Source organism: Phascolarctos cinereus, unplaced genomic scaffold, assembly GCF_003287225.1.
Source record: "Phascolarctos cinereus isolate Bilbo 61053 unplaced genomic scaffold, phaCin_HiC Scaffold_9;HRSCAF=440, whole genome shotgun sequence".
NCBI lineage: Eukaryota > Metazoa > Chordata > Mammalia > Diprotodontia > Phascolarctidae > Phascolarctos > Phascolarctos cinereus.
Window position 1 is genome coordinate 21805012 of NW_027556402.1, and position 27623 is coordinate 21832634.

At 41.3% G+C, this 27623-nt stretch overlaps 1 protein-coding gene across 3 annotated transcripts in view; it reads left to right on the top strand.

Moving 5' to 3' along the window:
- The first annotated feature begins 2462 nt into the window (after positions 1 to 2462).
- SEPTIN11 (septin 11) overlaps positions 2463 to 27623 on the top strand; it is a 132440-nt gene continuing 107279 nt past the window's right edge. For 2 of the 3 annotated variants that reach the window (XR_013484096.1, XM_020988379.2), the window contains exon 1: positions 2464 to 2608. Coding sequence is in view for 2 of the 3 variants with exons in the window: in XM_020988379.2 (XP_020844038.1) it covers positions 2582 to 2608 (27 nt within the window). In the remaining variant the exon portion in view is untranslated. Of the gene's footprint in view, positions 2609 to 27623 lie in introns of all 3 variants that reach the window. The other variant, XM_020988380.2, reaches the window with a different exon arrangement.

The following is a 27623-nucleotide window of genomic DNA, read 5'->3' on the forward strand; positions in this document are numbered from 1 at the left end:
CACATGCACACATACATACATACACACACACACACTCTTTTAATCTCCATGACCACTCCAAGAGGTAGGTACTATTATTATCCTTATTTTACTGATAAAGAAACCAAGGCTTTTAGAGAATTAGTGCCTTGCCCAGGGCCACATGGCTATTATGGATCTGAGGGAAGGTTTAAACTTGGGTCTTCCAGACTCTAAATCCTATACTCTATCTACACTGCTTTCCTGTTTCTGAGGGAGGGTGGATTAGATGTCCTCTAAGTTCTTAAGATTCTATGGATCAAACATGTGGAACTGAAAGGGACCTCAAAGGCCATTTAGTTTAACCCAGCTATTTTGCAGATGGGGAAATTGACTTGGTAATAAGAGTTACTTATTCGAGGTCACATAGGTAATAAAAGTCAGTGTTAACACTTGAATCCAGGTCCTATGACTTTGAGGCAGCTAGGTGGAGCCATAGTAGATAAAGCACCAGCACTGGAGTCAGGAGCCTCCAGACATTTACTAAGCTATGTGACCCTGGGTAACTTACTTAACCCTGTTTGCCTCAGTTTCCTCATCTGTAAAATGAGCTGGAGAAGGAAACACCAAAGCATTCCAATATCTCTGCCAAGAAACCCCCAAATGGGGTCAGGAAGAGTCAGACTAAAAATGTTTAAACAAATAACAAACAACCTGGGACTTCAGAGCCAGTGAGGTCTCATTCCACTCATTCCACTAATGGGAGTCCTGGAAATTGTCTTCATTAGCAGAAAACTCTAACCAAATGGGCTATTCAGCTTCTGACAATAGAGAAGTGCTTTCCTTTTAAAATGTCAGTCACTTTCAAAGTCAGTAAGGATATGGTTAGACCTGACAATGTCCAGGGTAGAGGGTAGGGAACATTTGGACTCAAGTCCAGTTCTGTAGTTTCGAGAGATGGAGGCCTTTAGTCTGGAAGAGGAGACCCAAAGGCCAGCGAGAAAGAAACAAATCCCATGCAGGCATTCCGTGTCTCCTCAGTCACTACCCCCACACGCAGTCTGCCCAATTACTTGCTGAAGAGGATCTAACTATATGATACCCACACAGCTTTGCATTTCTTATAATCTTCGGGAGGCCACCATCCCCCACCCCCCACCAATGGCACTGCTGGAGATAAAAAGAAACAGCAGATCTGTGATCCAAGCTCAAACCCTCTTCCTGGGCCTCAGGACGATCTCTTCCTCTAATTCAATCAGTAAAGCTGTTGCTATGTGCAGAATATAAATAAATAATAATTCCCTTCCCTGGAGGTGTCTCCCAATCCCACGTTCACAGATGGCCAGACTCCATAATCACTCACTTCTACATGCTTCCCCATCACAACACACACACACATTCTCATGTACACTCACATTTATGCATTCATACCAAAGACACACGCACACGTATACAGACACACGCAGACCTTTCGGCTTCAGAACCAACGCCATAGAATGTCCTGAGCTCCCACGGTGCTGTAACCTGGCTCTCTTTTGTTAACGCACTGAGGGGTCAGCTCTACTCCCTTTCCTTCCTCCCCAATTTTCTTCCTCTCCAAGAACTAAGAGCCACCTTAAAGTCAATCCTCCAATATCCGAATTTCCCTTCCCCCCTCAAGCATGGAGGGCAATCTCGTCCTATACTCCTCCATCCCCACGCTGCGTTCCTGGTAGGCAGATGACAGCTTCCAGCTGTTACGATAGAGAAACTCCCTTGGCATCCTCCACGTCCCCAGCCTAGGTGATGGAGGGAGAAGATAGAGGAGGAGGGAGGAGCGCTGCCTCGGCTCTTTAGCTTTCCCTGGTCCTTCTAGGGGCGAGCCTGCCACCTGTGCCCAAGCATCCCTCCGTTTCCCCTTCCTCTCCTCCACGGACCCAGGGGCACCCACGGGACCAGGCATTTCTGCGCTGGCTCTAGCTTTGAGGAAGATGCTCTTCGTGGGCCCCACTCCAGCCCAACATCCTCCCCTCTCAGTCGCCTTCCCCCCGCCCCCTGGAGAAGTGTGCACGGCTGAACCCGGGACTAGAAGACCCACGCAGGAGGGCTGGCTGCGCCCGGACTCGAGCATCCGACGGAGCCCAGGGGAGGGCGAGCAGCGAGCGCGCAAGCTTGCAGGCGTCCTGTTGTACCGGGGCGGGGAGCTGGCAGCCGACGGCTGGAATCGGAGGAAGGTGGTAGCGGCGAGAGTGGGGGCCACAGCTGGGATGAAACGGGATGGCCAGGGTGGGAGAGCAGAGCGAGCCCCGGGCCCACAGCTGGCTGGCACAGGTTGCCAGCCTCTGCCCCCGCCCCTGCACCCCCCGCCTTCAGCCTCGGCTCCTAGAGCCTCTGCCCAGACACGCACCGACACCCCTTCTAGAGGAAGCGAATGGTCCCTTCCAGTCGGGTGGCCATGTTGCTCTAATAAAGCGGGAGGGGCGGCGGCGTGGGGGGAGTAGAAGCTTCTGAATGTGAGCGGGAGCTGGACCCAGAGCTGGAGCCGCCGAGTGCAGAGAGCCCGGAGCCGGGGCGCCGAGCGTCGCGAGGAGAGCCCGGGAGCCAGTGGGCGAGGGCAGCCGCAGCCCAGAACGCTGCCGCGGCGATGGCCGTGGCCGTGGGGAGACCCAACGTGAGTGCCGCGCCCCTGCTCGCGCCCCCCGTCCCCATCCCCATCCCCCATCCGAGCCCCCCGCTTTTAGACCTGATGGAGGAGGAGGAAGAGGAGGAGGAGGAGGAGAAGAGTGGTTGTTTCAGAGCTGGAGGAATTGGAGCTTAGCTGTGTGTGTGTGTGTGTGTGTGTGTGTGTGTGTGTGTGTGTGTGTGTGTTGAGAGAGAGAGAGAGAGAGAGAGAGAGAGAGAGAGAGAGAGAGATGAATTTAGCCTGGTGTCAAGTGTGGAGGTGCGTGTAAAGGATCCTGATGGCTTAACTAGCATGCTATGCAACAGTGTCTAGGTTCCAGAGCTCCCCTTTCACGTGTGTGTGTGTGTGTGTGTGTAGGTGTAGGATGAAGGGGCAGAGACGATCTTTGGTGAGACTATTTTTTTTTTGCAGTGGTTCTGCTCCCTTCTTCCCCCCCACCCCCTTGTGACAATCTGAAGAAAACCTCGATGGTGTGTGTGTTTCTCCTCTTTTCCCCTATCCTGACCCCCCCAACACACACACACACACACACACCCCTTCCCTTCACGTTGAGAGAGATCTCACTGTCGGGAATGTTACACCCGGGAAAGGCTTTCCTATCGTGGAAGAAAAATACATGTGTTTATTTAAATACGTTTGTGACTGAGAAGAATCCGGACGTGGCTTTCGCCTGCGGGCTGCGAGATCGATACGGCCGACCCGACCCCACCACACTCTGCTGTGGCTGGGCCGGACCCGGAAAGCCCCAGCCTCCCAGCCACTTCCCGCCCCCGCTCCCCTCCCCTCCCGAAAGTTTGAAAATGATCCCTTCACCGCCTGGGTGCTAGCTTTTCTGTGCTTGGCGGATTACATTTGGGGGCGGGAGAGGGTGGGTGTGGGACAGGGGAGGAAGTGGAAGGGAGGGGAAGAGAAGAGAGAGAGGGAGGGAGGCTTCCCGGTAGGTTGTGCTCGCGAATAGCCAGATACCCTGTTAGCTCGCTGGTGGCCTGGAGGCTCCGGCCGGTATCCGCCCCTGGAGGGGTCGGTGGGTTTTCCCAGCCTGGCCTGGAAGGCTTGCATTCCGCGGCTCGTGGGTTGGAGAGAATTCCTTTTGGCGAGGCATCCTCCGTGTAAATGACTCATTAGTGCCCAGGACAATGCTGAGCTATTTTTAAGGGTGAGGTTCTCTCATTCCCTGGGAGCCCAGTTCTTGGACTCTGTTGAGACTGCATTTTCTTTTTTATGGGAGGAAATAGGAAGGGGAAGGGGGAGTTCTTGTCTTTTCATTCAATTCAACAGACATCATTAAGTGCCCTGTGTATGGAAGGCGCTGAGCTAGGCTTCCTTTCTTTGATCGAATTCAGCGGTTGTGGAGCTGGCACAGATGTTGAGGGAAAGATGGGGCCAACTTGGCCTAGTATCCTTCCATCCTCCTCCTGCTCCCTCTTCTTATTTCCAACCGTAGGGTTAGACTCACGTTATATTCTGGAGGCCCAAGCTTTGAGTAGCGAGCAAGTGCTTCGGTAAGAGAGGAAGATGATAGCTCTTCCTCACCGATTTCTAGACACACAAGACTGCCTTCGCAGAAGAAACAGAAACAAGACTGTCCAGATGGTTGTGATTCGGTTGAGGGTGGAGGGAGGGCTTGGAAGCCATACTGTCTTTAGCGCAGGTCCATGCTGTCAAAATTGTGTGGTTACTAGTTAAGTGAAACTTTAGACCCATACATTGGGTTAAATCCCTCCCTTCAAATTCATCAGCCATCCTCATCTAGTTTTCTCAGCTGTAAAATGGGGGTAGTAATAGCACCTACCTCCCAGGGTTGCTTTGAAGATCAAATGAGATAATAATTTGTAAAGCAGAAAGCACTTGATAATTGTTAACTATCATTATTGTTATAATCCTTAGTAATTCAGGTAATCATCGTTTTGACTTGTTAGCAGTTTTAATGGTAATACCTACCTTTCTGCCTACCTTCTCTTTAATTCCTACCTTTCTCCTTCCCCCTCTCCCCACCTTATTTCCTGAACACAAAATACATTGGTTAAACTAAATCTGCTTCTTATTTAGAAGAAAGTAATGAATAGAAATAGGTTTATTTGTTTATGAGTCTTTTTGTGGTTAATACAATTATTATTTAGATCCTACCCCCATGTGGAAAACTGGAGCAGGGGGAGTGGGAAGAATTTCTAGATTACTCATTTTCTTAAAAAAAATATCAGTTTCATTGGAACTGTGTGCAAAACCCAAGTTCTAGGGATGTGGCCAATTACAATATGAACATCCTGTCTGCCATCCAGATGTGAGTTCCATAGTGGTTTTTTTTCCTTTTTTATAGTAGCCTTGTTTTTCTAAGTCACTGGAATAGTTGGAGTATTTAAAGGTTTTGCATTATGGGACTGAAACTAGCTGCAAAGTCTGAGTTATCTCTTTGAAGTAAAATTACTCCAAGTATAATCAAAATACTTGATTATACTAGAAGAGCCTAGGTGTTCAATGATTCCTTCAATGTAGTAAAGTGTAACATAACTAGGTTCACCTTTGGAGTGATCCTGGGTTACTGTTTATAGTGTGAAATGTGTTCTTATGAGTGTGATATCATCAGAATGCAAGTGCCCCAATTACAGGGAACGCTAATTATCCTGAATCTTAAGCATTATCCATCCCTGAGTCTACATTATCTTGGGTGGGGATGGTATAATGGAATGGAGGAAATTCTTAGGCAAAAAAATGAGTTTTCATTAAACTTTGTTTACATTTGATAATAGTTTTCAGAATGTTGCTCTTTAAAATTTTACTCTTGGTTAGGTTAGATCAAAAGAACAATTCAGAAAAACACTATACCCCCTCAAAAGTCTGAATGAAGAAAAATTAATTCTAGTTGATTTATCAAAAAAGTTCAGATTTAAGAAATGTATCTTCTTGTTTGATATCCCACGCAAATAAAACATTTTGCTTACTGCTCAAAAATTGCTATGAGTGGTTAGAGACAGCAACAATAACTAAAAACTTCACAGTATTAAATTATAATTTATTCCTTTATTGCTGAGAAGCAAACACCAGGAAGACCACATATTCTGACCCTATTCTCCAGGCCAGATTTTTTCCTTCCATATGGCAGTTTCTAGACAAAAAGAAAGAAAGGAAGGAAGGAAGAGGATTGTGGCATAGCTGGTTCATTGATTGACATGATTGGTTTGTTGATTTCTACCATCTGTGTGTTCTAGTTTTGATTCATTGAATTCCTACAGTGTATAAGATCTGTGCTTGTTAGTATGGAGGGTACAAATAAAAATATGGGGTGGGGTGGGGAGGCAGCTAAGTAGCACAGTAAATAGAGCTCAGGAGAACCTGAGTTCAAATGTGATGTCAGACACTTACCAGGTGTGTGACCCTACGCAAATCACTTAACTTCAATTGCCTCAAAAAAAAAATTGGTCCTAGCTCTTATAAAGCTTAGTTAGTCCAGTGATTGCCAAGTGTCTGATTGTTTCTACCAAATTACCAAATTGTGATTATGCCCCAGCTGATTTGGTTGTACTTGCAATTCGTGGTGAAAAAAAAAAACCTCGGTTCGAATCCTGACTCTGCTCCTTACTACTAACCTTAAATCTTTGATCTTTTATTGAGTGAGACTGATGTTCTTCTGAAATCTTTCCCTCCTTAGGCCTCAAGCCTGTTTTTACATACTTACTTTGCATTATTATGTCCTATTGGTACATCTGTCATATTTCACTGCTATCTCACCCCACCCCAACTAGATGTAAGCTCTAGGAGGGAAGGGATGATGATTTAGAATGGAGCATACTTTAAAACTTTTTTTTTGACAGGATAACAGGTTGAGGTCAGGGAAATGTGGTAGACATTATAGAATTGCTTAGATTTTAGCAAGCCATCTGACAGAGATCTCATGATTTCTTAGTGGCTAAGATGGAATTGCAGGAGAACTGGTTGAGTGACTGGACCCATAGAGTAGTCATTAATGAACTGATGTCAGCCTGAGAAAAAATGGAGTGCCCCCAGGGATCCACACTTGGCCTTATTCTGCTCAATTATTATATCACTGTCTTTAATGAAGGCACAGATGACCGGTTTATCAAATTTACAGGTGACATAAAGCTGAGGAGGATAGCTAGCAAATTAGACAATGGAACTGGGATCCAGAAAGATCCTAACAGGCTAGAACTACGGGTCAGATCTAATAAGATAGCATTTAATGTACAAGTAATGAGGATAATTTTTTTTAAATCAACTTTGCAAGTCAAGAATATGGAAGGCTTAAAAGACCTGGGGAACAATGGCTGCTGTTAGAACCAAAGAAAACAACACAATTTCAATTTAAAGTAAGAAGACCTTGGGATTTTAGTGGAGAGGTGTATGCTTTTAATGCTTGGCTCTTCCCCCAGTACGTAGTGCAGTGACTTGCATTTGGTCCCCTAAAAAACATTTGCTGAATTGACATGAGTTGAATTGATTAGCAAGAGCTACCCTTGGATCGTAGATCAAGAATTGGGGGGCACTTGAGAGGCCTTCTAGGCCAAAGCTTTCATTTTCTGAGGCTAAGGCAGTAACTTGTCCAAGGTCGTGCAAGTAAGTAGTAGCAGAGGTCTGATTTGAACTCGGGTCCTCCAGAGCTAGTGCTCCTTTGGGACTTAGAATTTTAGAGGCAGCTGGTCATGAAGTTAAGAAGATCTGAATTCAATTTAGGCTTATTAGCGATGTGACCCCAGTCAAGTCACTTAACTTCTGTTTGTTTCCTCAGCTGTAAAATGGGAATGGTAATAGCACTTATCTCCCAGGGCTGTTGTGGGTATTAAATGAAATATTTTTGTAAAAACACTTAGCACAGTGCCTGGCACATGGCAGGACCTATATAAATGCTTATTCTTTTCCTTCCTTCCCATTTATTGCTCCTGGGGTGTGTGTGTGTGTGTTCAGTTATGCATGGCTCTTTGTGACCACATTTGGGAATTTATTGAGAGAGATACTGGAGTGGTTTTCCATTTCCTTCTCCAGTTCATTTTATAGAAGAGGAAACTGAGGCAAACGGGATGAAGTGAGTTGGCCAGGGGCACGTACTGAAGCCAGATTTGAACTGGGGAAGATGAGTCTTTTTGATTTCAGGCGTGGCGCGCTGTGCACTATGGCGCCACCTAGCTGCCCAGCTCTTGCTCCAGGGTTTCTGGTATATTTCGAGTTGCCTTTTGCTTTGAGCCTGATCAGCAGTTATATTCTCGACTGTTTTGGAAGAGGACATTTTCAGCTTCAGCTTGGAAGTCTCTTCCATGGGTGATCTCTGAACCTAAGCTCTTCTCTCACAAATACCTAAAAAACCCACCAATTTCTAGCTTTCCCCACTTTGTTTCATTATTCAAAATCAACAGAAAATTCCCTTCCTGCCAAACATTACCCCCAGTAGCCTATTCAGGCCTGTCTGACATCCTATTGGTGCTGATTGCAATAAATTCCTGAAACAGTATTTGAGCTGAGATGATGTGTGAAAAACCAAAGGTATCCTTCCAAGAAGAGAATCAGCAGAGGCCAAGGGTCACATAATTCACTCTATAGCATCTGAAGCCTGATCTGGATGGGAAGGCAAGTTCTTCCAACCAGAACTAACATTTGGCACTGACATTAATGAGCTGTTTGTTATCTATGTTAATGAAAGAGACTTGTTGGCATTTAACACTCAAATCCAAGTGCAAGAGAGATCATTTAATGCCGGTGTGAATAGTTTATTGTCGTGCTAAAAGTACATGTACCAGAGTTTATTAAACTGGCATAGGTCGTGGGCCATTGCATTGCCTCCATGTGATGTATTCTGGTGTCTTTTCTGTGAGATTGCTTTCCATTTTCTTGGTATATGTCTTGTGTGTACAGAATTATTTGCTTGTTGTCTCCTCCATTAGAACATAGGCTTCTTGAGGGCAAGGACTGTGTTTTTGCCTTTCTTTGTATCCTTATTGATTAGCACAGTGCTTGACACTTAGGTACTTAAGAAATGTTTGTTGACTGACTGGTCAGAGAAGGCTATTTTCACCTGATTGAGTGCTTGAAATTCCCCTAAACTTTGGAACTTCGTGTGTTTTGAATACATTAAAGTTGTCTTTAAATATCTAAAACACATTTGTTTCCTCACTCTAATCTATGGTCTTATGGAGTCATCAGACATAATACATAAATCACACTAGTTGTCATTAGGATGGTGGCTTTATGTTTTATGTAATTGCAATGTCTGCTGTTTTGTCTCACTTTTTTATATAGTGTCTATTTTCCATTTGCATATAGCTTTCCCACCTTTCCTTATATTTCAAACAATTATAAAAAGAATTCAGATATAGTCCTTGACTTGGAAGATCCCTCTGCCCCTGTGGGCTCATCTTCCAATTGGTGATTTCCTCCCAGAAATTCCATTTTGAGAAAGGGGCCCAAGACCAGCCTCTCTGGGCTCTACTCCTGACTGACTAGATTTCTTCATGCTACCCTCCTCCCTCCAGCTCCATTTTGTATGTTGTTTTCCCCATTGTTGTTCAGTCATGTCCAACTCTTTGTGACCCCATTTAGGGTTTTCTTGGCAAAGATACTGGAGTGGTTTGCCATTTCCTTCTCCAGCTCATTTTACAGATGAGGAAACTGAGGCAAACAGGGTTAAGTGACTTGCCCAAGATCACCCAGCTAGTAAGTGTCTGAGGCCAGATTTTAACTTGGGAAGATGAGTCTTCCTGACTCCAGGCCTGACATTCTATCCACTTGCACCACCTAACTGCCCTTGTTCTCCCCATTAAAATGTAAACTCCTTGAGGGCAGGAATTTCCTTTCTTTTATTGTATTTCCAGCTTAACCACAGTGCACATAGTAAATGCTTGTTGACTTTGCCCACAAAATAGTTACCATCTTTCAAAACCTATAAATTTGCTCCAACTGAGCTTAGATTCATCACGATCTCTTACACATCTCTCCTAGGAAGAAATAGACAATGTAAGATCTAGAAAAAACAAAGCATTATAATACTGTTTGTGAAACAGCCTGTTTGGTGGTGACAACTTTTTTCCTTTATTTTTTCTGCTTTTTTTTTAGTCAGGTGTTCAATGTAGCTATTTCCTCAATTCACATTTGAACTCGAAGATTGGGTCTCCACAAGGCAGCTGACTACTGCTAGTTCTATTAAGGAAGCCCCAAGGAGTTGAGGGTTCTAATAGGATAGCTCCTGAGACCCCATCAGTGTGCTCCCCATTATTAATCATCAGATTAAACTTTCTTAGTTTTCACAAAAAAATTAACTGAGAAATTGCAGCAAGAAGAGTTGGTACAAGATACTCCCCCTAAACTAGGATATATGCTACCTTTCCACATGCAAGGTACTTTGGAGAAGTGGGCTCAGACTTAAAAGTGTAATGATTGTAAGACATGTGGTAAAGGGGCTATTCTTGACTAAGAGGTCCTTCTCCCCCTTTGTGGAATCTCCCCTTTAATTCATGTAGCTCTTTGTTGGGCTCCAAGTGTCTGTGACTTTCTAGAGGTCTTAGCTCATATTTCTGTCTCGTAAAAGGTCACAATTCCTGAAGCTGCCACTCTCCTTGGCTGCCTGTTTTTTCCAGATCTGTCCAAAGGCACTTTGTCTGTTTCTGGAAGCCCTGGCTACCACTTTCAGTTACTGTGAGGAATGCCAATGGACATTTGGATCTATTGACCTCGAAACATTGCTGAGGCACTTCCCTCTTGTAATATTCATTCACCTAAAATTAGGAAAGAAAAAACTCAAAAGAAACTAAGGTACTTTGTGCCCATGGAGACATGGCAGCCAGGTGAGGTATAGGATGGCTACCCTTCCTTCACCTGGCAACTTAAAACAGACCTCCTCATTTGAAGTTGACTAGAAAAAGAGAATGAGAAATGGGCAGGTTGTTATTTTTTGGTATTCACCCTAGTTCTGCCTCAGTGCTTCCTGAGTCATAGATTTTTCCAGTTCTGCAGCCAATTGGAAGACTTTCTTCATTACAAAGTACCAGCCCCTGAGTTGATCACGGCTGGAAACTGACTTCCCAAAATTTCCATGTGGTTGCTTGGGCTGAAAATGAGAAAAGGATTTCTACAAATGCCTTAAGGACTGAGCCCTCTTCAGCCAGTCCCTCCTCCCCATTACAAGGGTGTTTGGGGGAGTAGCCAATATAAGAGATAGGAAGATACCTTGAGCAAGATAGGAATCTCTTGACTACAACAAAAACTTACCCTGGTTATTAGTAGACAAAAATTTCCCATGGGCAGATTTCAACAGAGGAAAGATACATGTGGGAAAAAAAGCGAGGCAGACCCAAGAATGAAACTTCCACCATTCTGGTTTTAAGGGAACTTAACTGTGCTTATTATTCATGGTTGGAAGTTTAAGACCCGAGTAGAAATTCTGGTTTTGTCTCTTAGGAGTCTATTGAAAAGAGCTTGTAGGCATCTATAAGAATTGAGGGTGTATTGTTCACCTCTTCAAAGCACTTTTAGATGTCCTAGCTCTGCTGTCAAATTTAGTGGGTAGGGGAAAGAAGTTTGTTATGACTTCATTTTATAGATTTTAATTTAAATTCAGAAAATATGTTATTGAGAAGTATGTGTAGGGCTAGGTGATAGGGACCCAAAAATGGGGGGGGGGGGGGAAGATGTACTTCCTGCCTTCAGGGAGCCTGCAATCTAGTGGAGGCATGAGCCATATTAAAAAAAACTATTAAATATAAAGAAAGAGGGGTCACTTTTAGCTGGAGGCAAATAGCAGAAGGAATCTTGGGGGACATAGCACCTCATTTGGGACTTGAACAAGTAGAGATATGATTGCCATTAACTAATCCACAAAGAAGTTGTCACTTAATGGTGAAGCCAAGACTAGAACTCAAGTTCTAGGGTGGGGAGGAGATGGGGGGAGGGGCATTGTACTTAAGGATCAATGACATTTTTAACCTAGAATCCCCAACTCTCTCTGATTAGCCAACCTCCTTAAATAGCTGTTCCAGCCTAGCCTCTCTGCATTAACCATCGTTGAACTGAGAGATGAAGTCAACTGAACAAAAATTCATGTGGCATCTCCTTTGCATTTGGAGATTTAGTCCCCTTTTTAGTAGAACTTCAGTGGAAAATTTAATAAAAGGTCCTATTTAACAATGACCTTCATTGCTGAGATAGATACAAAGGTAGTGGATACTGAAAGAGGAGTCTAGAAGGGGAAGTGAATTCTGCTACTGGTTACTTAGGGAGGAAAGTTTCTGGGCCTAGGAGTGGGGCCATGGGAAAGCACTTGGAAAGAAACTCTTTGGGAAACGGCTCCTTGCATGTCTCTGTGGACGTGGCAGTGTATTAGGGCTCTCCAGCTGCTGGAAAGAATTATTTCCCTTGGGAAGCCTCCAAGCCTGATCTTTCCCAGCATATATTATTTGCCTAAGCTAGATAGACCCACTTCTTTTTTTCCCCATTTTGCTGCTCTGGTCTTTGTTCCCAGGATGGGCTTAAGACTAACTCTGTCCAAGGCAAACTAGGTTAATCTTTCTAGCCCTTACCTCCAGAAGAAACTGAGGAGTCTGTGTTGTGAAGAGTTATCTTTGAATTTTTGCTTATGTATTTTCTTTTCTCCCACCCCTCCACACACACACACACACACACACACACACACACACACACAGCTTCTTCTCTACCAATTCAAAACCTGTCCAGATCAAGTCTCATTTTCTCCATGAAATCTTTCTTCAGCAATCCAGCCCACAGTGAGATCTGCTCCCTTGGAACTTAATATAGTTCTTGTTTTTTAGGCCACTCATTTAACAATTAATCACAGCTGGCCTGTCCAGATCCATTTGTATGCCTTAAGCCAGGTCTAAAGATGGCATCTTTTTTGCATTTAAAAATTTGGTCTCACTTTGGAGTATGACATCAGTGGAAATTTTATTAAAAAGTCATACCTAAAAGAGAGCTTCATTGTACTCTTTGTGGGTCCTGACCTGGGGCACCTGTGCATAGCTCCTACTAGTCTTGATTCTGATGTCCAGTAAAATTTTGTGTTTACTTTATTTCCCTGATGAGTTGTAACTCCCTGAAGAAAGGGACCACATGTTATACTGTAAATCCTGAGTGGGTTATTTGCATAGTAAGTAGATGAACGACTTTGTCAGTAGAATTACTTTGCTCATTGGTCCCTTGGGGTGGGTGGGGGGTGGTACTTTACTCACTGGCTGATGAAGGAGGTGCATTATTTAGCACAAATCAGAAATTATTTTTGATGGTAACTGTCAAAGACCCTGACTATACTGAATCATTTTGCATCCATTCTTGCCCCATCATGTAAATGGGCCAGGGAGGTGGTGATATTTTTTTGTCTGGTATCCAAATATCATTTTCTGGCATTCAGACTTGTCATACCCATTTAATTTATTATTATTTTGAACTTGGTAAACAAAGAACAACAAAAAAGAGTGTGTTATAAAAACCACAGTTTTCATTGCAACCAGCTTAGTTTTTCATGATTTTTTAAAGTATATATTAAAATTTCAGCACATTAGTTTGAAAATCTGTCTGCCTATTTGTTTCTCACTAAATTACCTTCTTTTATCTTCTGTTCATTTTCTTAAATGCTTTGTTGACCCTCTTCTTTTACGTCACTATCACTCTCCACAAAATTGCCACACACACCCCTCCCTGCAAAAAAACCCTCCCGTATAAAAGATAGTATAGTCATTTAAAATCTGCTCATTGGCCATGATGGAAAATATATGTCTCATTCTGCACCTCTAGCCCCTCACCTCTCTGTCTCGAGGTGAGTAGAATGTTTCATCATTGGAAGTCGTTTTCTTGATCAGAATTCTTAAGTACTTCAATGCTGATTTTCTTTACAATGTTGTAGTCACTCTATGTATATTCTCCTGGATTTCTTTCTTTCACTCTGCATCAGTTCATGCAAGTCTTCTCAGATTTCTTTGAATCTGTCCCTTTCATCATTGCTTACAGTTCAATCATAAATATATTTCAATGCCTTAATATACTATAATTTGTTAAGCCATCCCTTAATTGATGGATTCCCCTCCCCTTTAGTTTCCTGTTCATCAGTATAACAAAAAAGGCTGCTGTGAATATTTTGGTATGTATTAGTCTTTTCTCTTTTTGGGGCATATGCCTAATAAGAGTAGTAGTTGGACAATTGGGATGTGTACATTAGTGACTTTGACGGTATAGTTCCAAATTGTTTTCCAGAATGGTTGGGTCGAGCCTCAGTTTTAACAACAGTGCACTATTGTGCTTGTTCTCCTACATCCCTCCAACAGTTGTAATTTTCCTTTTTTTTTCTTTAGCATCTTTCCTTATTTAAAGGGTATGAGGTAAAACCTCAGAGTTATTTTAATTTGTATTTTGCTTATTTGGAGCATTTTCCATATTATTGATAATTTGCTTTTTTTCCTATGACCAAAGGGTTTCCTGTTTATACCCTTTGAAAATTGATCCACTGAGAAATTGCTCCTACATATTTTGATCCATTCCCTGGATATTATTTTGGATATCAGGCTTTTGTCAGAGAAACTTGCTATAAAAATATTTTCCCAGTTAACAGTTTCCTTTCTAATTTTGGCTACATTGTTTTTGTTTGTGCAAAAGCTTTTCAGTTTTTATGTAATCAAAATGGCCCATTTTATCTTCTGTGTTCCTCTCTATCCTTTGTTTGGTCAAGACCTCTTCTCCTTTCCAGGATTGTGAAAGTTACCTTCTTCTCTGCTCCTATAATTTATTTATGATGTCATCTTCATCTATTCATGTATACATTAGGAACTTATTGTGGTATATAATGTGAGATCTTGGTCTAAATTTCATTTTTGCCATCTTATTTTCCACGTTATTGACCAGCTTTTGCCAACCAAATTGAGTCCTTCACCCAAGCAGTTTTATATTTGTGTTTATAAAACAGTCTGCTACTGTTGTCCTCTGCCTCTGAATCTTGCAATTCCTTATCTGTCCCACTGATCTACTTCTCTATTTTTTAACCAGCTTCAGATAGTTTTAATGATTACTGCTAGAGTTTAGGATGTGGTGCTGCTAGTCCCCCTTCCTTCCTACTTCTTTTTATTATTTCCCTTGAAATTCTTCCTCCACATAAATGTTATAATTTAGTCTAGCTCTTTAAATTAACCCTTTGGGAGTCTGATATGGTGCTAACTAGTAAATTTAGGTGGTGGCATCATCTTTATTGACATGGCCCAACTAAGAGCAATTAATATCTCAAATTATTTAGGTTTATCTTTTTTTCTATAACAAATATTTTTTTTTAGTTGTATTTATATAGTTCCTGTGTTGGGTAGGTTGACTCCAAATTATTGTATACATTTTGTAGTTATTTTAAATGGAATAGCTCTTTCTTTCTCTTCCTGTTGGATTCTCTTATAATCTAAAAAGGTCGAAGACTTGCATGGGCTTGGTTTATATCCTTCTACTTTGCTGAAGTTATTGTTTTGGTTATTTTTTTTATTTGACTTTTCCAGATTCTCTAAGTAGACCATCCCATATGCAAATATTGATCATTTGGTATTCTCTTTGCCTGCATTTATTTTTCTTTTAATTTATTTTTCTTGACTTACTGCTCTAGCTAGCAATTCCAGTACTATATAAAATAGTAGTGATGAGAGATATAATCTTTCTTTCACCCATAATGTTATTGGAAAAGCCTTTATTTAGGATTTCTCCATTACAAATGTTGCTGGCTCTTGATTTTATGTAGCTAGGTAATAATCACCATATTAAGAAAGGTATCTTTCTTCCAATGCTTTTTTATATTTTTTTTAAAACAGAAATCAGTGTTGAATTTTGTCAAAAGACTTTTTCTTCATCTACTGATAGAACCATGACTTAATTTTGCCATTAATGTAGCCTATTATGTTTATATTTTTCCTAATTTCAAACTGATCCTGCATTCTATCATACTAATTTTTTTTAAATTTAGTTTTATTATTTACACTACTGCCCCTTTTTCTTTTGATCACTATGCTTTCGAGGATAAAGATATTTTGTTTCTGAACTTGGTTCCTAATCTCTAGTATATTGGTGATTTCTATTTAAAATATATAAGGAGAAGCCAGTAAATACAGGAACCTTTTTTCATAGTCATGAATACCTTTAATATTTTTATTTCTACATGCTTTCCTTAGGTTTGAATTTGTGCTAGCTATATTTTCTGCAATATAAAGGCAGCCATCTTTTTCTATATGGTTTTAAAAGTATTTGGAAGGGGGCAGCTAGGTGGTGCAGTGGATAGAGCTCTGGCCTTGGAGTCAGGAGGATCTGAGTTCAAATCCGGCCTCAGCCACTTGACATTTACTAGCTGTATGACCCTGGGCAAGTCACTAAACCCCATTGCCTAACCCCCCCCCAAAAAAAAAAACCAAAACAAAACCAAAAAAAAGCTAAAAGTATTTGGAAGATACACTTTAAGTCATCTTAAATCTCAACTCACTCTCATAATGAAATATTTCATATTTGAGCAATTGGAAGTAGAAAAAACATAAGAAAAATGGTTTAGTACACTCGAAATGACCTTGGGGACATGAACTGTCCTCTGTCTGATAATCACCGAATTCCAGACTTTGAGAGTTGGAAGTGTCTGTTCAGTCCAACCCATAATCAAAATGAATCTTTAAGCCACCCAAGAGATATGCTGGAAAACTTACAAGGACAGGGAGCCTGCCCCTTGTGGCACCATTCTGTCACTTTTGGCAGTGCCAATCACAAAGGAATTTTCTGAACTTTAATCCTAAACTTGTCTCCACAACTTGCACCCATTATTACCCCAGCTTCCTCTATCCTCTTTGGCCAGATAGAATAAATCGAAGTCCATCCTCCATGGGACAGCCCTTCAGATATATGAAGACCCCGTTCTTGTTCCTATACCTTTACACCCAGTCTCTCTTCTCCATTCCTTGACTCCCCATGAGTCATAGAATAAGAGTATTTTCCCAGCCTAATTGTCTTCCTCTGGACACTCTCCAGTTAATCTTTCTTAAACTATAGTCCTCAGACCTGAACATAGTATTTCATATGAGGTCTGATGAAGGAGAGTATGTTGGAATTATCACCTCCAGCTTCCTGGAGTCTGTCTTTCTTGATGAAGCCCAAAATCACATTAGTGGTTTGTTTGTTTTTTTAAACTGCCATGTCACACTGCTGGTTCATTGAGGCTGAAGTCCATTAAAATCCCCAGGTACTTTCTAAAACAATGCCATCTATCCATTCCTCTTGAAGTTGATTTTCTAAATACTCAACTGCAAGTCTTTACATTTATTTTTGTTGTATTTCTTCTTAGTAGATTCAGTCCGATAATCTTAGCCTGTCAGGGTCCTTTTGGATACTAACTCTGTCATTCACTGGGTTATCTGTCCCCATCTTTGCATCATCTGTAAATTTGATGAGCCTACTGTCTATACCTCTATCTCAGTCATTGATAAAAATGTTAAACAGCCTAGATCCAAGTTCTTAGAGGGATTCCATTAGAAATCACCTGCCATGTTGTCAGACCTTTAGTAACTTACTCTGAGTCCAGCTCATATGAGTCAACCAATTCTTAATCCATCTGATCATACTGTATTGTCTAATTTTTACATCTCCATCTTTCCGTAAGAATAGCATGAGATACTTTCTCAGAAGCTTTACTAAAATCTAGGGTAACTATCCTCAGCCATCCTTCATCTACTAGCTTAAAAATCCTGTCAAAAAAAGGAATTGAAGTTAATCTGACATGACTTGTTTTAGACAGCAATGAAGGTTCTTTGTAATCACCACTTCCCTTTCTAGATATTTACTAATCATTGCTTTAATATCACCCCCTAGAATTTTCCTAAGACTCAACATCGAGCTCACTGGCCACAGGTAACAGAAAACCAAGACATTTGCCCTTCTCCAATCTTGTGGTACCTTTCATGTTTTCCCTGATTTTTTAAACATCATTGACAGTGGCTCAGCAGTCACATCTATCAAAACTTTCAGCATCTGAGGATGTCCATGCCAGGTAACCTGAATTCATCCAGAGCAGCTAGATTCTCTCTTTCTATCTCCTTGCTTATCTCGGGTATCAGCCCCTTTTTGTCTTTTTCGGTGGTATCATTTCCAGTGTAAAGGTCATTCTTTGCAGAGAAAGCAGAAGCTGAATAGGAACTAAGTAGCTCTGCTTTCTCTGTGTTGGCAGTCCTCATCATCTCATTCCCTTCCCCACACAAAGGTTTTGTCCCATTTTCTTTCCTCATCGGAATACTTTTCCTTTGTGTCTTTAGTAATTCATTCTGGAGCACCTCCTATCCTGCCTTGGGTTTACCTCCATGGGAAGTATTTTGCTCCATATAATTCTACCCATTTTTCCTTAGAAACCTTTGAAATCTGCTGTCCCTAAATCTTGGGGGCCATGCCCAGATTTCCTCTCCTCTATCACAAACTCTCTAGGGTGAGGTGGTCCAGGGTCCCATCATTTCTACCCCAGCAACCAGTTCTCCCCTATTAGTGAAAATCAGAATATTCTCTGAATGTCATTGTGAGAGTGATATTATACCTTTTACCCCTTGGAGACTGCATAGCTTTACCTCGAGGCTCCTGATTACCAAATTTACCTCTAAATCCTTAATTGTTCATCTTAAATTTGGTCCTCAAGGTTACCTCTCTTCGCCTGCATGGCATTGGTATGGTTTTAGTGTCATTATAAAATACAGATACATTTTGGGGGAGATTGTCTATCATACCTTCCTCAGAATGACTTCAGCCCTTTCTTAGGGCAGGTATTTAGTTTTACAAGTTTCAATTTAGTTTATTGGAATAATCTCAAGGGAGATGTAAAGATAAATAAGATATAATCCTTCCCCTCAAGGAATTGATAAGAGAATCACATGTACAAATAACTAATGCCTCTTACAAAGTAGTTGAGCAAGGTAAGAAGAGAGACAAAATGCTATCTGAGCTTCAAGTTGGGAGGGAAAGATTAAATATCACAAATCTATTTGGGAGACAAATCTGCTTCATACAGGAAATAAATGTAAACTGGATCTTGAAGGATTGATAAGTTTTCCATAACAGCGGGGGAGGTCAGGGATAGGACACTGGCCATCTGGGCAGGTGAAAGGAAGAAGGAAGAGGAGAAAGGAGTTGGCAGGAAAGGGGCAGGGAAAGGGGAGAATGGGGGCCAGCCTCCAATACTACCTTGGAATTAGACCATTTAACAAGTTTGTCTAGGGCATCTCTTGGGTAGAAGAATAGGACATTAGGTTCTATAAGTGAGGAGGTATCATGTTGGAAATCTTTACCCCATCTTAGTGACTTGAATCTATTCCTGATCTTCCTAGTTGCTTAAAAAACCGAGGAACAGAAACTGATCCTTGATGTGTGCAGAGCTATCAATTCATGTTGCTTCTTGCTGTTTTTTGGCATCTCCATTCTACTTTTTTAGGGGATATGGTGATGTTAGGCCCACCGGGTCCTTTCTTCCACCATTTTTGGAGAACACTTTTCACCATCACGGACTTTTCATTTTTAATTTCAGCTGTATCAAAAGGAAGTGACAGAAGTGCAAATAGAATGTTGTTTCCTATGCTGAAAGAAAGGGAGTGGGTGGGAGCCAGCAATAAGTTAGAAGCAGAAAAATGCAGTTTCTCCATTCCTCACTCTGCAACCAGAGCCATATTAGTTTTTCTTGGTCCTCAAATATATTTTTTGGTCAGATTATTGCTGACTTCCCCATTGGATTCACTTGACCATTTCAATTGCCCCAGGGGGTCCTTAGGGAAATTTTGAACTGCTGCATTTTTTTTCCCACAAGCATCATATTTCAGGAGGCAAAAAGTTAGTGCCTGGGATAAGATTTCTAAAACTGTGACCACTGGTGGTATGCCCATTTGAGTAAATGGCTCTTTAAGCAGTGAGCTGCAGCTCTGAGATGGAATAGGAATTGTGTCAGGCTTATTTTGGGTATTGAACTCTGTTTATGCATAATTTAAAGTTAATAAATATTAATGTGATACATAGTTTAGTCTTTATTGAATGCCAACAGTGCTGTAGATATTGAACAGACTTAGTTTTATAATTTTAGATCTGGAAGGGACCTTGGAAATCATGTATTCCAACTCTGTCATTTTACAGATAATGAACTGGAGATTCAGAGAGATGCCTCTGGGTCACAAGGCTAATTAGTGGAAGACCCAGGATTGGAGGCCTTTCCTCATTTCTCCTGTACAGGATGGGACCACCCCTGGGATATTACGACTGATACTGGTGTTAAAATTTGCAGCTCCTGGGGCAGCGAGGTGGTGCAGTGGATAGAGCACCAGCCCTGGATTCAGGAGGACCTGAGTTCAGATCTGGCCTCAGACACATAGCTGTGTGACCCTGGGCAAGTCACTTAACCCCATTGCCTAGACAAAAAAATAAAATAAAATAAGATAATAAAAATAAAATTTGCAGCTCCAAGTTGTCCCTGAGAAGGTCAATTTTTGGGAGGGTGGGGGTGAGGAAGAGGGACTGTTTGTTTGAGCAAAGAGTGTAAAAAGATCTCTTCATGAGCCTTTTCCAGGATTCCAGTTGTTTCTTGCAACTGGCTCAGTGGACTCCTTGGCTCCAAAGTTTTTGAGGTAGTGTGGAACATTGGGAAGATGCCACTTTTTTGGAAACCCCAACAGAGCCTTATAGCCCTAGAAAGAGAGAAAGATTCATGAAGTTGGATACAATGATTTTAGAAAGTTTAGGTACCATGCAGTCAGAGATTGAATGGTTTTCTTTTATATGTCCTTTTAATTACTTTACCTCAGCACCATTTCTCTCCCCTCCTTTCATTTGAATATTTCTTCTCCTTTATAAATAACCTCTAGAAAATGTACTCTTGGATTGGAAATCAATGAACTTGGGTTTGAATCTTGACTTAGTTACCTGTGGGACATTGGGGAAATCTTTGGGTTTCATTTTTGTCAATTATAAAATAAGATGCTTGGACTAGATTGACCCTTAAGGCTCCTTCTAGCAATAAATCCATGATTTCATGATCTTTCTTTGACTTCTCCACTTCTAGCACTGAACCTTCTGAGCAGGTTTAACTTTCACACCTGACTATGTCCAATATCTCTCTTAACATTTTCAAATTGAGCTTAGAATTCCTCCTTCTTCCACCATATTCCTTCCAGCTTAGCTCTTTAAACCATTAGTTCCCCCATTCACTTAGTCTTTCCTGTTTAAAACCTTGCTGTTATCTTTGACTATTCTCTCCTGGCTGTGAGAGCTGATATCTCTCAACATGCATTTTCTTCTCTCCCTTCCCACCATCATTGCTCTAATAGACCCTAACTCTAACCTGAGCCCATGCCCTTTTGTGAAGGATCCTAGCTCAGTGGAAAGAACAATGGATTGGAAGTCAAAGCAGTGGCTATTTATGGATATTAATTGGATGACTTTAGGAAGTCACTGAAAAGGGCCTCACTTTCCTCATCTGTATCGTAAAGAGGTTAGAGATCATGGCAGCCCTGGATCTCATGCCTCATCAGTACCCTCTGATGGGAGAGCAGAGTGGAGAGCTCCTCCCAGAACCTCTATGGAAGGAGGGCACCCAGACTAGTCCTATCCAGCCAAGCCCCTTTGGAATTCTCTATCATACTAGTGCTGGATACCTTCTTAGCAGCCCTTTTATGGTTTGTCTTCACACCATTAGATTGTGAGCTCCTTGAACACAGAGACTGTTTTTGTTTTCGTAACAGCATCTCCAGTGCTTAGCAAAATGCCTAGCACACAGTGGGTGCTTGATAAATGCTTATTGACCGACTGACTGACTTGACTAGAGACCGCCCCATGAGTTCCATGGTCCCTGAGCCTACTTAGCTTTCTCAGTGCACAGATCTGCTGTCCCCAGTTTCTAATAATCTTCCTCTACAGCAGCTGCCACGGTAACTGCACACTCTTCCTGCCACCTGTCATGGCTTTCCTTTTTTTACCCCCTGCTACTGCATACTTCAGACCACAAGGTTACATGTTTTAGAGATTATGTATAAGGGAGAAATGAATAGGCAAATTCAGAAAAACTGCACCAACGTCAGGTAGTTTGAAAAGTATGTAAAAGAAAATTGTGTTACCCAAATTTCTTTTAAAAAAATTATTTTCACCAGTTACATGTAAAAACAATTTTTAACATTCATTTCTTAGAACTTTGAGTTCCAGAGTCTCTCCCTCCCTTCTCCTCCCCCCTCCTTTAGAAGGCAAGCAATTGACATAGTACTTAAACTTTCTGTAGCAATTCTGTCACACTTGGCCCACATACCTATGTATGGCTAGCTAGCTTCCTTGGAATCTCCAAAAGAGAGTGACATGTTTTTTGCCTTATAACACTTTTGGAAAGTCTGGTTCCTTTCTGTAATCCTTGGCCTGGTATTGGCATGGGATGAATGAGTGACCAATAAATAAAGCAAGGTAGATAGATTAGAGTACAGGACCTCAGGGCTCCTCTTACTTCTCCAGCCCAGATTGACCATTGTACTGGAGGGCTGGTCAGGCCTGTTTCTGTAGCTCTCTTAAGTAGGTCAGAGATCTTTCTGAAGAGCCTACCTTTTGCAGTTCTGCTTTCCAGCTGGATTGGGCCATTTTCCAGGATATCAGCTTGGCAACCAAGCTCACTGGGGCTGGGGCCACCATGGTTGGCGGTGGATGCCTCGGGAGCAGATACTTAAGCTGGGCCAGGGACCTCTCCTTCAGATAGCATTTGTATCCTCTGCCATCCCTGACTTCATGCTGTCCAAAGCCATAGGGTCTCTCTCTTTGATAGTAGCCTTCCTCACTCTTCCCAAGTGAAGTTTCTGGAAGGGTTCCTTGTCTTTGTCCCTTGTTTTTTAAAAATCTCTTTTTGATGGAGGCCCATATAGCATCCTCTAGACCAGAGATTCTTTTTTTTTTAAGCTGGGCAGTGGGGTTAAGTGACTTGCCCAGGTTCATACAGCTAGTCAGTGTTATGTGTCTGAGGCTGGATTTGAATTCAGGTCCTCCTGAATCCAGGACTGCCCCTAGACCAGAGATTCTTAACCTTTTTTTTTGTCATGGACCCCTTGGAAAGTCTGGTGAAACTTATGGACTCCTCAGAATAATATTTTTAAATGCATGAAATAAAATACACGGGATTCTAAAGGAAACCAATTACATTGAAATATGATTGTTAAACTTTTTTTAAAAAAATTCATAGACCACCCTACCCAAAATCTATCCACAAACCATTTGGAGTTCCATGGACCCCAAGTTGACTTCTAGTGTCAGGGATATATTTGATAAAGTAGTGGTGAGATTATTGATTGGGGTCCACACAATTTGAGGTTACCCCTAACACACAGGGTTAGTGTTATGCATTTCAAATTTAATTTGGTGTTAACTTTTTCACCCTCCTCTGGTACATATAGGGCCTGTTAAAGCTGATCAGTCAATAAAGATTGATTAAGCCCCTACTGTGTGTATGTGTGACAGGTACTGGGCTAGGCTCTTGGTATGCAAGTACAAAGAAACAATCTCTACTCACAAAGAGTTTACCTTCTGGAGGGGGAGACAACAAACATTGAATCAGGAAACCCTTACTCAGTATCTTCAGCTTAGAGACAATGAATTTATGAGTGCAACAATGTTATAGCATCTGAAATGCAGGCATTCTTCCAGCTCAGCTGTTCTGTGCCTGAAAAAGTCCTCATGCTTTGGAATGGCAACTGAAATAAGAAGTCCTATCAGTCCTGACAAATGGAACCCTAGAGTTAGAATGATGCTTATTTATTTTAGCATGTAAGAGGAGAAATTTCCAGTGGGGCTTAATCTCTTTTATTATTTCTGTTACTTTATTTAGTAAATATAGATTGATAGGGATGTACATGGTTACACTGTTTAGGAAAAACCATTTTTATGGAGGGGGTGGTTATAAAAGAGCTCATGGAAACATTATCTTCTTTATATTTTTTTTTGTGCCCATGTAACATTTAATACTATATTTGAGAAAAGAATCCAGAGGTGATTGGCATGGTGTACACTTAATAACATCACAGAAAATTAATTATATTTTAACAGAAAAGATGTTACTGGTGTGAAAGTTCTTCATGAATTACCTCTTTGTATGTAGTAAAATTACTGACTTATTAGTCCAAAGGCCAAAATTAGTACAAAGCTAAAAGAGAACAAAAATGATTAAGATAAGACATTCAATTAAAACCAACTCCATCTTGGCCTAGTCAAAATGGATAAAACAAGTACAAATTATTCACTACATTAATAAGAAAGGAGTTAAAACATGTAAATCAGTTTCCTTAACAAGGAGATAAAGAGAGCCTAAAAACACATTAGTCAACAAACACTCACTTTACAAAATGGGGAGAAGACAACAGTGGTTTAGAATACAATCATGTTGGTAAAACGTTACAGAGATGATCATGGAAGGTTATGAACCGTATTGACTCATAAAACAGAAGCAGTGTATATCTTCTTTATATTTGAACCTAGTCTGTCATCTCAGGGGCAGCTAGGTGGTGTAATGGAGAGAGAGTGCTGGTCTTAGAGTCAGGAAGACTCATCTTCCAGAGTTCAAATCTGGTCTCAGACACTTTCTAGCTGTGTGACCCCGGCCAGGTCATTTAACCATAGTTTGCCTCAGTTTCCTCATCTGTAAATTGAGCTGGAGAAAGAAATGGCAAACCACTTGGTATCTTTGCCAGAAAAACCCCGCATGGGGTCATAAAGAGTTGGACACAACTGAAAAATGACTGAACAGCCAACATTTCAAAGCTTATCCTTTTGCTGTCTTCACTGGAGGTGGAAAGTAGATGGCTGTATCTCTGCTCACATGTTCATAAAGCAAGATTTTCAGAATTTAAGCAGATTGCTGTCCCTCCACGTAATGACTGAGTTTATATAGTACATTAAAGTTTGCAAAGTACTTTGTTAATTATCTCAGTTATGTCATATCTCATGGCCATCTCACTGGCCCATCTCACATTTGAATCTAGGAGTCTTATGTGAAGTTTATCTTCCCCCAAATCACTGGGTTGTCTGTCCCTTCCCAGAAGGTAGTAGTGAGAAAACGGAAGGTTTCCGTGGGCAAACATGGATCAGAGTGAACAACTAATGTTGCTAATTTCATTTCCTGTTCTCAAATAGCCTTGTAAAGATATCGAGGTTCTTAGCCATATAGCTTCTCATAGCAGGCATAAGAAATGCCTACCTTCTTTAGTGGGGGGGGGTGATGTTTTATAATGTACTACATTGTGTCCACTTTGAAGAGCTTTGATATTTGATCATATTGAAATTTAGCAGGGCCTTTTATATTCTCCATTCCATGGTTGAAAGATTAGAGCACTTCTCAGGTAGGTGAAATATCAGCATAATCTCTGTTTGAATGAGTGCTTGCCCGTGGTAGTTAAGAAAAGCATTGTAATCCAACCTGAGCTGTGCACTCTAGAAGGCACTGTCATTTATCTAGGTTTCTTTCATATGTAACAAATGGTTGGGGGAAGGGCATTTACAATTATCTGCTTTATAGAAATATTTGAAGACATGGGAGATGGCTTCTTCCAGGACAATGGACAATGAAAGAAGGACAATGAAAAGAATCACAATGTGGAAAGGTGTTTATAAATTGTGATCTGTACTAGTGGAGAGTAATTAACATCAATGACATCACTGATGGTTTATTGGTTGTAACTATAGCTTTTTCTTGTAGACCAAAAATCATAGACCATTAGTGCTGGAAGAGTCCTAAGAGACCGACTAATCCAACTTCCACATTTTCCAGATGAGGAAACTGAGGCCCAGAGGACTGAAGTGGTCTTTGTTTCTTGGTTGTAGATATTAACTGAAGAGAATTCCTAAGTCTCTTGGACTAGGAAAGGGGTTCATGATTTGATTTGTAACAGGTTACAAAATAGAATAGATTGTTTTCAGGCACTATAACATTTAGATTGGACCCTATGAAGTTTGAACGAATGCATTCAGTTTTCCTTTATTTGAACAAAGAATGCATTAACATGGAGCTTTTGCATGTATTTCAGAATATTTTTCGTTACTATGAATACGTTCCATAAATTGTGGCAGTTTGAGTGGAAAATATGTAAGGGAGAGACAGCAATGCAAAGGAATGAAGTGTAAAGGTTGACAGCTCTATTCCTCTCCCTTCAGGGCTTCTATGTATGTGTATCTTTCTTTGATGCTTATTAAAGCTTCACATCATTTGCACAACCCAGACTCTAGCTGCCAAGGCTGTACATAGAGTTCAAAGGAATTTACTGTCCTCAACTGGAGGATTAAAGGAATACCCATTGGGTGTAGGTGAGGGAGAATTGTTTTTAGTGGTTTGGCAGCCACCTGAAGGGTCCTTTGCTGTGCCAGGCAGCCACCTGAAGGGTCCTTTGCTGTGCCAGGCAGGCACCAAACTTATGTAGGACCAACTTATGAAGTAGCTCCAAATGTGTTGATTAGGCCCTGGCATGTTGGCCTGGGACAAGCTGAAAAAGTTGCTGGCGTCTGACTGGAGACTGTTAATACCTCTTCCTGAAGATGGCAAAGTCGGTACAATTATGGAAGAACAGAAGCTAGTGTGTAGCCTAGTGCTCCTTTCTAATTCTTAGCAAATTGTGCTGAAAGAAAATGGCAGTGATTTGAATCAAGAAACTTTAGCTAAAAGAAGGAATGTGATTTCTGTGGTGTAGAAATCAAACGTATTGCCTTAAAGAACAAAAGTCAAAGGTGCCTTTACCATTTAGTTTGCTAATTTATCCAGGTAACTCACCAGACTCCTCTGGGAGACCTCGGGAGACAAAGAATGGAGTAACTCATTTCTACCACTTGGGCCCTTCCACCCTCACCATCAATTCTGATGCACACCTGTTAGATCAATAATTCCCTTATCCTTCTTGACCTACCAGCCCTACTGGCTGACTTACTCGTATTGGACTTGGAATCAGGAAGACCTGAGTTCATATCCAGCCTCAGACATGTACTAGCTGTGTGATTCTGGACATGTAACTGAACTTGTTACTTCAAACTGAGCTCTGCCTCAGTTTCCTCATCTATAAGATAAGGGTAATTATAGCATGAGCCTTACAGGATTGTTGTGAGGATCAAAGTAGATTATATGTTTAAAGAGCTTTATAAACCTTCAAGGGCTACATAACCATTAGCTTTCATTATTATTTCTCCCATTTCCCATCCACTCTCAATCACTCACCCATACAATTCTGGGCACTCTGCTTCTTGAGGTCCAACCCTGTTTCTCAGCTTCCTTCATCTTTCTGTACTTATCTGGTCTTGACCTTTCTCAGCCACATACAAAAGCCTTTACAACTTCCTGGCTTCACCTGCTTTCCCCTTGTGAGTCCTGGGAAAACAGCAGCAGCAGCAGCAACAGCTTGCAGACCTTAATCATGGTCATAGATTGAGAACTGGAGGGAAACATAAAGACTATCTAGTCCAATCTCCTTGTTTTACAGATGAGTAAACTGAGGCCCAGGGATATTGCATGACTTGCCCAAGGTCACTCAGCTAGTAAGTGTCTGAGGCTGGATTTGAACTCAGACCTTCCTGACTCCAGGCCCAGAAGTCTATCCCCGAGCCATTTAGCTGCCTTATTGTACCGTCTTGCTTCTTAATCAGGAAATCTTGTATACACCTTCAAGTTGTTTACCCAGATTAAGTAATAAATCAAAAAAAGATCCTTTTTTCCTGGACCCCTGTCTGTATATGACATATATCTGATTTTTTTTTAAAAAAAGGATTTCTGTTTACTGCTCTGCTTTTCATCTATTGCATTCTTAGAATAGAATGCTGGGTAATTAGTGGCTGAAACTCTCTAGTCCCTCTTGTTTCTTTCCTGCAATCTACTTTACTTCCCTTTTGTGGTGAGTTCTCTCTTTCAATAATCCTTTGCCTTGAACTTTTATTTCTAAATCAATGCCATACCAAATCCAAGAATGTGAGTAATTGAAATATGTGGTTTTTTTTCCTTAATTTTTTTTCTGCCCCCTCCCCTTCATAGGATAGTTTGGTCCCA